Here is a 13,041-nt window from a genome sequence, read left to right on the forward strand (position 1 = left end):
CTAGCCATCGTGCTTCTACACCTGCATTGCTTGCTGCTTGGGGTTTTAGGCTGGGTTTCTGTACAGCACTTGTGACATCAGCTGATGTAAAAAGGGCTTTTTAAATACATTTGATTGATTGATTGATTGATTGATTGGACTTCACTTTCAATAAATGTGCAAACATTTTTTAAACATGTTTTCACTGTCATTATGGGGTATTGTGTGTAGATGGGTGAGAACAAATATATATTTAATTATATATTTAATCCATTTTGAATTCAGGCTTTAACAACAATGTGGAATAAGTGACGGATTTTGGATACTGAAGGCACTAACTTTCTATGCTTACTGCTGAAACTAACATCAATTCACTACCCTACTACTTTGTTTGTGATTAACAAACCATAACGCAAAAAATATTCTGTTTCAAAGACCATTGCCACTCAAAACTTCTCTCCCTCAGCCAAAGATGTATTGCCTCAAGCGAACTGAGGGGTCCGACAGGCCGCACAGCTCTTGGCTCATTAAATGACTTCATTACTGGTTCGAGACAGGGCACACTTGTATAAAAAAAAAAATAAGCTACTTCTATGCAAATGTTGTTGATCAGTACGATGAAGTAAGTACCACATGGAAGAGAAGCAGATTGCCATCTGTAGCTCCGTGAAATCAGCCGAGCTCAATAACTCCCCGCATTCACACACACACACTTATTGAATATGCATTCACCTGTATCATAAATATTTTCTTAAAATTGACCCAGTTTATCAAGAGATTAAACCATTCAAATATATTATTAACATTAAGTCATGTAGTTAGATGTTTTTACTAAAGTCAAATTGAGTGTAAAATATTGGTTCATTAAAAAGCATACAAGGCTGTCTGTCTCTGGGGAAAAAAAAGTACAACGTTTAAAAATGGAATGATATTTTGAACCCAAATGAAGCCCAACGATTGGACAGAGCAGGAGCTGAGTTTCTGGATCGAGTGGTGACATTCTGTGACTGACTAATATTCCTTTTTTTTTTACTGTGGTATTGTTTTGGTATCGAGACACTAAACATGGTATCGTGACACCACTAGAGGACAACAGGTCTACACAGACAGGGAAAAACACCGTCAAGCACACACACACACAGATACACAACCCCGTCTCTGGGCAGGGACCAATGACCATCCATGAGGGAATGTGAAAGGCCTAAATCCCTACTGACAGAAGCAGGGGAACAAAGCTCTCTTTCTGCCAGCCCAGCACTAGTCAAATAACACTGATCCATAGACTGACGATGAGATGCTGTCTAGACCAATAGGCTAGAGTATGGGATAGCATCCAATAGAAGTAAAATGGAATATCTTCTAATATATAGGGCCCTATAAAATGTATTTCCTACTTTTTCAGGCTGCCATAGAAAAATCATAATAATCAGGTAATTGCTAAAAAATATAATAATAATTTAATTACATTTTTTTTTAAATAGGAAAACAATTTGGATGTTGCAAGTCCACAACACAATGCTTAAACCGCATGAGGAGATCACTTTCAAGGTCTTGGGGAGGAGAAATAAATAAAAATAATAATCGAAGAAATGACGATTTTTGGGTGTCGTTACCCTTTAATACAAGTGTGCCCTTTAGCACTCATGTGATGGCAGAGTTTTGCTTAACAAAATGGCCACAGGATTTATGCAAATAATCAGGGGACCATTCTGCCAGGTAGGCATAGGTAGTGAAAGGGGCAGTGCAGTTAAAAATGTGATTTCCTTTAAATATACTTCCACACCAGGAGGTCAAAATATCTCAATTTTCACATTTTCAGTGTTGCCTTTGTGTAAAAAAAAAACATAATAAAATACATTTAAAAAAATATTAATATAAAAATAAAAAAACAGGGAATTTCAGCCTGTTCAGGCAGGATGGAACTTTCGACCCACATCATGATGTCACAATGTGATCTGATTACAATAGACCAATGACTGTTCATCTGGATAAGGGGATGGGCTCGAGACTATCCCAAATCAGCCAATCAGAGCTGTGTATAAACATATGTTAATTTGTTTCCTAACGCCCCACACGATCAGACTGAGCGACATAGTGATTTTTTAAAAACCGTGCGCACCGCACACACAGACGGGGCCATCCATTCCTGTGCCGTTTCAGAAAGCTGCATTTTGTTGATGTCTTGTGATTAACTTGGGAAAATTAATGAATTTTCTAACAAGTTCAATACATTTTAGAAAATTGTTGAATTGTGTTTTAAAATGTCTGGATTATAGGATACCGTCTAGGTCCTCCGCAAAACAGATTTTATAGGGTCCTAAATATACAGGTTCATAGACTGATAAGAGCTAGACCACAAGCGCATGGGATTAGTTCCATACTATTCAACAATAGCTAGGTTTTCATCCAATTGAAGACAGATATTCATGAGAATATTCTAAAATTTAAAAAAAAAAATGCATTTTCTACCAAATGGACTTATTGCAGATCAAAATTAGTGAATGGTGACTTGGTGCACACAAAAGCTTACGTTTTCATGTACCCGAATTTAAAAATGTGATGTGATTTTAAACTATCATTCCACATATTTCAAATTGAACCAACAAAAAAAAAAAAATATGGCAACATGTCAAATTATCTTGTTGGCATTGATATAATTTTAACAGAAATTCGCCGGCTAAAAACAGTGGATGAAAACGTGGTTGGTGACAGGAAACTAAACTGAGCAGCAATCAGTTATTTCATCCCCATGCTTTCAATCAGAAACTAGTCTGCCTAAGCAGTCAGCTTGCCAACCACAACGTTAACAATGTTTCAGCATCGGTCTGGGATTTACCCAGACAAAAAGGCCTTGATAAACTGGCAATTGTTTTTAGGCAATGTTGCTGGCAACAGAATAGGGTATGAGACACTGGCGCAATGCTGAGCAAAATGGAAATGATACATTTTAAATGAAGCATATTGTTTTTATACTTAAAACTCAATATTCCCATTTATTTACTAATCTCCTATAGCTTGTTGCTGCCTGTTTACTGCCACATGCTGTACAGGAATGTATCATCTAACCAAGCGGTCTCGCAGCTATCCTGGGCATCCACTTAACCTACTACTAGTCAAGTCAATGGCAACGCAGATATAAAGGATGACTAGATTCAGAAAAAGTTTAACTTCATAAATCTAAACTAGGAAGAATAAATGGTATTCATCCAGCTAACATAAAAAAATAAAAAAATAAAAAACTAATGTAAAAGCTACATGACTAGCTAGCGAATTAGCCTATTTGTCCCATTGAACTAAGCATGACCTTACATCCGTGGATATTTTTGGTAGTTACACTGAACACAGTATGTATTAAAGTATCACGATATAATGTTGTAGTGGAGCAACATATGAGAAGTGAATGGCCGACATCTCACACCAACACGGGAGTTGATTTTCAGAGCATCTAGAATCGGCTTCCTATTTCGCAAATAAAGCCTCCTTCACTTACGCTGCCAAACATACCCTCGTAAAAACTGACCATCATACTGATCCTTGACTTTGGCGATGTCATTTACAAAACAGCCTCCAACACATGTAGTCTATCACAGTGCCATCCGTTTTGTCACCAAAGGCCCGTATACCACCCACCACTACGACTTGTATGCTCTCATTAGCTGGCCCTCACTACATATTCGTCACCAAACCCACTGGCTCCAGGTCATTTATAAGTCTTTGCTAGGTAAAGCCCTGGCTTATCTCAGCTCACTGGTCACCATAGCAACACCCATCCATAGCACACACTCCAGCAGGTATATTTCACTGGTGATCCCCCAAAGCCAACACTTCCGTTGGCCGCCTTTCCTTCCAGTTCTCTGCTGCCAGTGACTGGAACGAATAGCAAAAATTGTTTTGTTTAAATCACTGAAGCTGGGCCCTAAAATCTCCCTCTCTAACTTTAGGTATCAGCTGTCAGAGCAGCTTACCGATCACTGCACCTGTACATAGCCCATCTGTAAATAGCCAATCCAACTACCTCATTCCCATATTATTACTTACCCTCTTCCTCTTTTGCACCTCAGTATCTCTACTTGCACATCCTCATCTGCACATCTATCACTCCAGTGTTTAATTGCTACATTGTAATTACTTCGCCACTAGGCCCTATGTATTGCCTTACCTCCCTACATTTGCACACACTGCATACAGATTTTTCTCTTGTGTTACTGTTGTTGTTTTTGTCGCACTGCTTTGCTTTATCTTGGCCAGGTCACAGTTGTAAATGAGAACTTGTTCTCAACTGGCCTACCTGGTTAAATAAAGGTGTTCTCAACTGGCCTACCTGGTTAAATAAAGGTGTTCTCAACTAGCCTACCTGGTTAAATAAAGGTGTTCTCAACTAGCCTACCTGGTTAAATAAAGGTGTTCTCAACTAGCCTACCTGGTTAAATAAAGGTGAACATTTAAAAATAAAATAAAAAGTTGTCATGTTTTCCTAAATATTTTGGAACAGCAGTCGGGAGGGGGAGGGGGCAAGATCAGATAGGACCATTCCAGCCAATGAAAGAGCAGATACACTCACGTGAACAACAGGCACAACTCCAAAATATAAAAATAAAACTCTCAAAGTTGCCGGGATATCACGTGTCCTACTTATCAGTACACTGGTAACAAGCACAGCGAAACGTCTACACGGTCAAGTAAGCCACACGTCGCCAATGAACCATTCCAAATTCAACACTTTGACTTCCATACAAAATTTCCTTGCCTGGTGAGAAAGAGAGGGGGAAAAAAACACACTACCTACTTGGGGAAACTGATTTTGGTCCCAGTTTCCCCTCTTGTTTCCCCTCTTGTTTCCCCTCTTGTTTCCCCTCTTCCTCTCTGGTGTCTCACCCATTTCAGTTCATTACTATAGCTCCCACCGTGGGCCAATGAGTGTCATTTAGTATGCCGGATCTCTATGCCAAGATGCATCACTCACCCAAGATTAATAATTTAAAAAAATTACAAATCAGGCCAGTGCTGTCTTAGATGACTAACGCATGAACGGACCCCCCCCCCCCCAAATTCATCATGGGGAACAACTAAGCAACAAGTAGACTAGTAGCACCATAGCTGTCTACTGACTAGACTAGTAGCACCATAGCTGTCTAACCCTGTTGACTAGACTAGTAGCACCATAGCTGTCTAACCCTGTTGACTAGACTAGTAGCACCATAGCTGTCTAACCCTGTTGACTAGACTAGTAGCACCATAGTTGTCTAATGACTAGACTAGTAGCACCATAGCTGTCTAACCCTGTCGACTAGACTAGTAGCACCATAGTTGTCTAATGACTAGACTAGTAGTACCATAGCTGTCTACTGACTAGACTAGTAGCACCATAGCTGTCTAATGACTAGACTAGTAGCACCATAGCTGTCTAATGACTAGACTAGTAGTACCATAGCTGTCTACCGACTAGACTAGTAGCACCATAGCTGTCTACCGACTAGACTAGTAGCACCATAGCTGTCTACCGACTAGACTAGTAGCACCATAGTTGTCTAATGACTAGACTAGTAGCACCATAGCTGTCTAATGACTAGACTAGTAGCACCATAGCTGTCTAACCCTGTCGACTAGACTAGTAGCACCATAGTTGTCTAATGACTAGACTAGTAGCACCATAGCTGTCTAACCCTGTCGACTAGACTAGTAGCACCATAGCTGTCTAATGACTAGATTAGTAGCACCATAGCTGTCTAACCCTGTCGACTAGACTAGTAGCACCATAGCTGTCTACCGACTAGACTAGTAGCACCATAGCTGTCTAATGACTAATACTGATGGAGCCATTGGTTTGTTTACAAACTTTGTTACCCTAACAAATATAAAAGGCTATATTTGACATACTCCAACAACATAGAATGATCTGACACGTACGTACTGAGTCTACATTTGACAACGTCGATACAGTGAGATAGTATCTCAGCAAAAAGCAAAAAGCAGAGGACTCACCGTCGGAGAGTGTCTTGACGGTCTGGGGAAGTTTGGCCGACTTCATCATGGCTGTGAAGGTGATGATCTCGGTTCTGTCCAGGCGGCTGCAGCCGGTACACAACCCCTTTATTAAGAGGATCAGGTGTTTCTGAAGAGAAGGGGGGGGGGGGAAATTAAAGTCTTCTTGGGATGTCACCAGGACAAAATAAAAATTTTGGCAGAGGAATTAGGTGAGTTTCAATTATTTACATAGCCTTCGTAGAGCATTCACAACGGTTGACTTTCTCCATACATTTTAAAATTTGTTAGAACATGGGATTAAAATAGATTTGCTTGTTGTCGTTGTTTGTTTTTTTTTAAACGATCTATACAGAATAATCTAAAATGCCAAAGTGGAAGAAATGTCTATTTGAGTTTGTATTAATGGAATAATCAAAACACCAATATATTTATTCACCCCCCTGAGTCAATACATGTTAGGATCACCTTTGGCAGTGAATACAGCTGTGAGGCTTTCTGGGTAAATCTCTATGACGATTGCACACCTGGATCGTACAATATATTCCCCATTACTCTTTAAAGGAAAAAAAAAAAGGGTCAAGATCTTTCAAGTTGGTTGTTGATCCTTGCTAGACAGACAATTTTAAGTCTTGGCAAAGGTTTTCAAGCCGATTGATGTCATAACTGTAACTAGGCCACTCAGGAACATTCAATGGACAACCATCTCTGCAGCCCTCCACCAATCAGGCCTTTATGGTAGAGTGGCCAGACAGATGCCACTCCTCTGTAAAAGGAACATGACAACACGCTTGGAGTTTGCCAAAGGGCACCTAAAGGACTCTCAGACCATGAGAAACAAGATTATCTGGTTTGATGAAACCAAGATCGAACTCTTTGGTCTGAATGCCAAGCGTCACATCTGGAGGAAACCTGGCACCATCCCTACGGTGAAGCATGGTGGTGGCAGCATCATGCTGTGGGGATGTTTTGCAGCAGCAGAGACTGGGAGACTAGTCAGGATAAGGGGAAATGTGAATGGAGCAAAGTACAGAGAGATCCTTGATGAAAACCTGCTCCAGAGCACTCAGGACCTCAGACTGGGGAGAAGGTTCACCTTCCAACAGGACAAAGACCCTAATCACACAGCCAAGACAATGTAGGAGTGGCCTCAGCACAAGTCTCTGAATGACCTTGAGTGGCCCAGCCAGAGCCAAGAATTGAACCCGATCGAACATCTCTGGAGAGACCTGAAAATAACCCTAGTGGTTAGAGCGTTGGACTAGTAACCGGAAGGTTGCAAGTTCAAATCCCCGAGCTGACAAGGGTCAAATCTGTCGTTCTGCCCCTGAACAAGGCAGTTAACCCACTGTTCCTAGGCCGTCATTGAAAATAAGAATTTGTTCTTAACTGCCTTGTTAAATAAAAGGTCAAATAAAAATAAATAACTGTGCATTGACGCTCCCCATCCAACCTGACAGAACTTGACGAGGATCTGCAGAGAAGAATGGGTGAAACTCCCCAAATACAGGTGTGCCAAGCTTATAGCGTCATACCCAAGAAGACTCAAGGCTGTAATCGCTGCCAAAGGTGCTTCAACAAAAGTACTGAGTAAAGGGTCTGAATATTTATGTAAAGTGAGTATACAGTGTTTCCATCTGCAAACATTTCTAAAAACCTGCTTTCGCTTTGTCGTTATGTGGTGGCACGTAGATTGATGAGGGAAAAAATGATTTCATCTTATTTTAGAATAAGGCTGTAACGTAACAAAATATGTTGAAAAAGTCAAGGGGTCTGAACACTTTCCGAACACACTGTATACATTTATTGTTTTAGAAACACTACCTGCTCAGACGTTATTGTGTTTTAATGGTTAAATTTCAAACAAAAATATTGTCAAATAAATCAAAATAAAATTCTGAGTCCAGAATAATAATAATAATAATATTATATCTACTTGACATAGTTGCTGTTGGACCAAAAAGTACATTTTAGGCCCTGGTATTGATCCACCATCCAAAGTGTAATTAATAACTTCACCATGCTCAAAGGGATATTAAAAATAAAAAAAATCTACCAATAGGTGCCCTTCTTTGTGAGGCATTGGAAAACCTCCCTGGTCTTTGTGGTTGAATCTGTGTTTGAAATTCACTGCTTCGACTGAGGGACCTTACAGATAATTGTATGTGTAGGTGTACAGAGATGAGGTAGTCATTCAACCATCATGCTAAAACCCTATTATTGCACACAGAGTGAGTCCATGCAACTTATTATGTGACTTGATAAGCACATTTTTACTCCTGAACTTTTTTTTAGGCCATAACAAAAGGGGTTGAATATTTAATTGGACTGGAGACATTTTTAAGTTTTAAACGTATGAATTTGTAAACATGTCAAAAACACTAAATTACCCTTTTGACATTATGGGTTATCGTATGTAGATCAGTGACAACAATCTCAATCTCTAATTAATTTTAAATTCAGGCTGTAACAACAATAAGTCAAGGGGTGTGAATACTTTGAAGGCAATGAATGGAGGAATTCCAGATTAAAAACAGGAAACTGTACATCCCTGGTGCCTGTCTGTAGAAAAACACACTGGATAAAATACACAGGGCAGGTTTAAATAAACGCAACGCAGGACGGATAGCCTGCCTGCCTGATCCCAGATCTGTTCGCGCGGTCTTCGCTAAACTCTGGTGTGGTGTGACAATGACTATGAGGAGGCGGGAAAAACAGCACAAACAGATCCGGGATCAGGCTTGAGGGACAACGAGGATGTACTTCTCTCACCTGTGAGACTGCGCATGCTTCGTCAGGGTTCTCCAGCCGCAGCAGTGAGAACTCAATCAATACTTTACAGGCTGCTGCTACTGACAGCAACTGGTTTCTGGGGACTAGAGGTAGAGGGAACAGAGGCAGAAGAAATGAGTTGCCTCATGATCAAATGGACAAAAACCCTCTGCACTAAAGATTAGTATATAATTGTAATGTACATTTATTTATTTAACCAGGTAGGCTAGTTGAGAACAAGTTCTCATTTTCAATAGGAAATAAGACTACTGTAACTAGGCTGAAGAGAAGCAGAGAGACAACATGCATGTGTGGCCTTCTAATTACTCATTTGCAAGTACAATTATTATTTATTTTGACCATTTATTTAGCTATAAACAAGCCTGCAAACAGAATTAGGCTACTGTATCCGTGTTACTATCAAACATTTTTTTCCCCTCTACTCACAAAAAAAAATAAAAGACATTTACAAAGAAGTAGTAGTGAGAAAAAAAATGGTAGATATTGAGGAAGTAGTTAAAACGGGTAGTTATTGGGTCGTTGGAACATACTTTGTCCACAGACTGTGGTGATGTAATGAGCAGAGAGCGCCACGAAGGACGAGTAGAATGGCTCATACTGTTTATCATGGTGGAGGATCTCAGATTCACTGCAATGACATGGGAAATTGAAGAGGGAAGGGGGTCATTTACAAAATAAATGAATTAGAAAACTACAGTTCAAGACAAGTAGAGAGATATATCCACACACACATATATGCTATGTCATGAACAAATACAGAACACAATAATAGGTCAGCCAATGAGTAGCCTTAAAAACAGAAGGAAAACTCCTCCCCCAACTGTATGCATTACCATTTAGAATAATGATGTGTTATTTTTAAAAATAGGCATTATCATTCAAATTATTACATGGTAAAATATGTCTGAATAATGTGGGCATTATTGCCTGACTAAATAGACAGTGTGTTCCTGACAGAAACACACTAATGAAGTCTGTCCGTGTAGCTTTATCAGTCTCTCCATCTGAGAGGTTGAAGAGTTGAGTTATTGTATCATGTTTTAAAAATGAGAAAGCGACCAAAAATAAATAAATGTAAAAAATGGAACGCTTTATGTGGAGGACAACAACTAAATATGATCTTGCTCATAATCAATTGTTGAGCATAACGTCAATTACTTTTCAAGTACCAAAAAAGCCTAGAGAAAAAAGATCTGATTTTCAAGAAAGGCAATTCAGTCATCATGGAATAGCCTATAGCAAATATTCAACCAAGACTTAAAAAAATAAAACGTTTTAAATAGCTGGGTTGCATACCCATTCTTGCCTTAGCATTTACTGGTTGATATAACTTGGATAAGCAGTAGTGGCAGGCAAGATGTTCCATCTTCAGTAAACTGCTCCAAGCAACAACCAGCTGTTTGAGAGCTGCAAACTCTCTGCCCCGACAGATTATCTATAGGCTGCTCGTGTGATAAATAAAAATCGACGTAACGAATGAACAGCTTCAGGAATCTTTTTATATAGTCTAGATGAAAAATAGCATTATTACAATAAAAAACATTTTCACTGGGACATTGATGACGGGGATGATCGACTGGCCTGGAGAGCTTCCAAAACCTCCCCAAGACAGCAGGCGACCCCGCATGTCAAGCCCTGAGAACCTATTTTTCTAGGACAGTACATGTTGTGGTTTAGAGTCCTGGGGGGGAACCACCAACCAAAGGTCAAACTGATTCACAGATCTGTTTGTATTTTTTGTTGTTGCTGGAGTACAATGTTTTTATAGCTTCAAATTTTGTTCAAAAGTATCATGTCATGGACTGTCTGTCAGTCCATGCATCCAGAGATGTGTATTAAATTGAGTGGTTATATTTCTCCAGACCCTTAGCTGAGTTAAAGTGGCAGAGCTGCTGTTGTACATACACAACATGATCAAACGTATGTGGACACCCGCTCGTCCAACATCTCATTCCAAAATCATGGGTCACCCCCTTTTGCTGCTATAACAGCCTCCACTCTTCTGGGAAGGCTTTCCACTAGATGTTGGATCATTGCTGCAGGGGATTTGCTTCCATTCAGCCACAAGAGCATCAGTGAGGTCGGGCACTGATGGTGGGCGATTTAGGTCTGGCTTTAGGTCTGGCTTTACGTCAGTCGACGTTCCAATTCATCCAAAAAGTGTTCGATGGGGTTGAGGTCAGGGCTCTGTGCTGGCCAGTCAAGTTCTTCCACAGCAATCAACAAACCATTTCTGTATGGACCTCGCTTTGTGCACGTGGACATTGTCATGCTGAAACAAGAAAGGGCCTTGCCCAGACTGTTGCCACAAAGTTGGAAGCACAGAATCATCTAGATTGTCATTGTATGTTGTAACGTTAAGATTTCCCTACACTGGAACTAAGGGCCCTAGCCCAAACCATGAAAAACAGCCCAAGACCATTATACCTCCACCAAACTTTACAGTTGGCACTATGCATTCGGGCAGGTAGCGTTCTCCTGGCATCCGCCAAACCCGGGTTCGTCTGTTGGACTGCCAGACGGTGAAGACGTTATTCAATGGCGGCGGCCATGGAAACCCATTTCATGAAGCTGCCGACTAAAAGTTATTGTGCTGAAGTTGCTCCCAGAGGCTGTTTGGCGCGAGGTCATACGATTTTTTTTACTCACTGGAGGCGGGACCTTTCTGTGAGCTTGCGTTGTTGCTTCTAGACATTTCCACTTCACAATAACAGCGCACACAATTGACCTGGGAAGCTCTAGCAGGGCAGAAATTTGACTGACTCACTTGGTGGAAAAATGGGCATCTTATGTCGTGCCAAGTTTAAAGTCACTGAGCTCTTCACTAAGGCCGTTCTACTGCCAATGTTTGTCTATGGAGATTGTATGGCCGCGTGCTCGATTTTTTACACCTGCCAGCAAAGTACATCTGATTCAACTCACCAAAGACTTGATGATTAGTTGAATCAGTTCGGCTAGTGTTGGGCTAGAACAAATATGTGCAACAGCAGCCCCACCACTTCAGCTCAGGGAGTTGGCCGGAGAAATAATACTCAAATTCAGACATCCTGAAATGATTACACTAATTTGAAGCTATAAAAACATCGTCCTCAAATGACAACAAAGCATACAACCTTGCTAGGCCTATCATTATTTGGGTTATAATACGGTCGAGATAGCTTACAAATGCCTTAGTTTAGTGCCACTAATAATTCTTCAAAAACCAATGGGTAATCAATAACTGAAACGACCGTTGATTGAACGGCAGGAAATGTCCCAGATTGTGTAAGTTATCTGTTGAAAGCCCGTTGTGCTAACGTTACCCAACTCGAACGGATCGGGGAGAGCAAAGTCAAATGTTGATCTTGAATACTTAGCTAACGTTAGCTAACTTACTTAACTAGCTAGCCCAACATCAAATGACATTTGAAACGATCACGTCAACAGCTGTCCACTCGTGATGTTGACATAAATATAACTATTATCTGAAACATTCAAGAACAACAAAATGGCATCAGCAACATAAACAAATTTACCCTCAAGTTTTTAAAAAAGAACCACAGGCTAAGCTTTCGTTTTCGATTCTTCTGAGGCTAGAAATGCTGGCTAGCTCGTTAGCTGTGGCTAACTAAAGCCTCCATTTAACAAGCTAGCTAAGTGACAATGTTCGGGCTTTAAAACAGGTTGTATTATCATGCAAAATATGACAAAATGCGCTTCAGAATTTATGGTTTTACAATAATGTTTTACTTCAACGTAAGCTGCAGTATATAAATGACAGGGATGTTTCACCTAGCTAGCTAACATTGCTAGCACGTAACGCTACGCACCCTATTCGGCCTGATGATGAAGCAGATTCCTTCTGGGCATAGCTACTGTAGCTAGCAAGCTATGCTAACACCTATGCAATCCAGCTGAGTGAAGAAGCTAACCAAGTTAGCATGCTAGCTAGCTGTTATATACACCTCTTTCTTGTCAACGGAGCACTGCAATTCGCAAACAGGCACGATGTTTACCTGTTTATTATAGATCCTATAAGCTGAGGTAGCTCTTTTGTTTCAAAAGCTGTGTACGAAGCTGATAAAAGCGGCCGTACATCAGCAGCCCAGTCCGGTTCTCCATCTCCTCCACTCGACGCCATCTTGAGATTCCGTACTAGACAAGCGAGCGATTCTTTTTCCAACAACCTCCCTTGAAAGGAAACGAGGTCGTCACTAGTTATCACAGCCACAAAGTCATAACCCCCGCCTATTTCTTCTATTTCTCTTATCAAATGTTGATTTTTAAACCATACCCCTAACGACACTA

The 13,041-nt window shown here is 40.5% G+C and overlaps 1 protein-coding gene across 50 annotated transcripts in view; it reads right to left on the reverse strand.

The window, feature by feature from the left end:
* The window catches only part of ubr4 (ubiquitin protein ligase E3 component n-recognin 4), a 165,944-nt gene extending 152,986 nt beyond the window's left edge, over window positions 1-12,958 (reverse strand). For 44 of the 50 annotated variants that reach the window (XM_090185494.1, XM_090185515.1, XM_090185481.1 and 41 more), the window contains exons 1-4: window positions 12,750-12,944; window positions 9,285-9,382; window positions 8,734-8,837; window positions 5,962-6,091 (exon numbers count right to left, since the gene is read on the reverse strand). In XM_090185494.1, coding sequence (XP_090041620.1) covers window positions 5,962-6,091; window positions 8,734-8,837; window positions 9,285-9,382; window positions 12,750-12,874 — 457 coding nt within the window. In that variant the 5' untranslated portion in view covers window positions 12,875-12,944. Of the gene's footprint in view, window positions 1-5,961; window positions 6,092-8,733; window positions 8,838-9,284; window positions 9,383-12,749 lie in introns of all 50 variants that reach the window. The other 6 variants (XM_090185503.1, XM_090185492.1, XM_090185521.1 and 3 more) reach the window with 1 other exon arrangement.
* Between the last annotated feature and the right edge of the window lie 83 nt (window positions 12,959-13,041).

The sequence above is a fragment of the Oncorhynchus mykiss genome, chromosome 9 (genome assembly GCF_057628025.1).
Source record: "Oncorhynchus mykiss isolate SJ-2025 chromosome 9, ASM5762802v1, whole genome shotgun sequence".
In the NCBI taxonomy this organism is placed as follows: domain Eukaryota; kingdom Metazoa; phylum Chordata; class Actinopteri; order Salmoniformes; family Salmonidae; genus Oncorhynchus; species Oncorhynchus mykiss.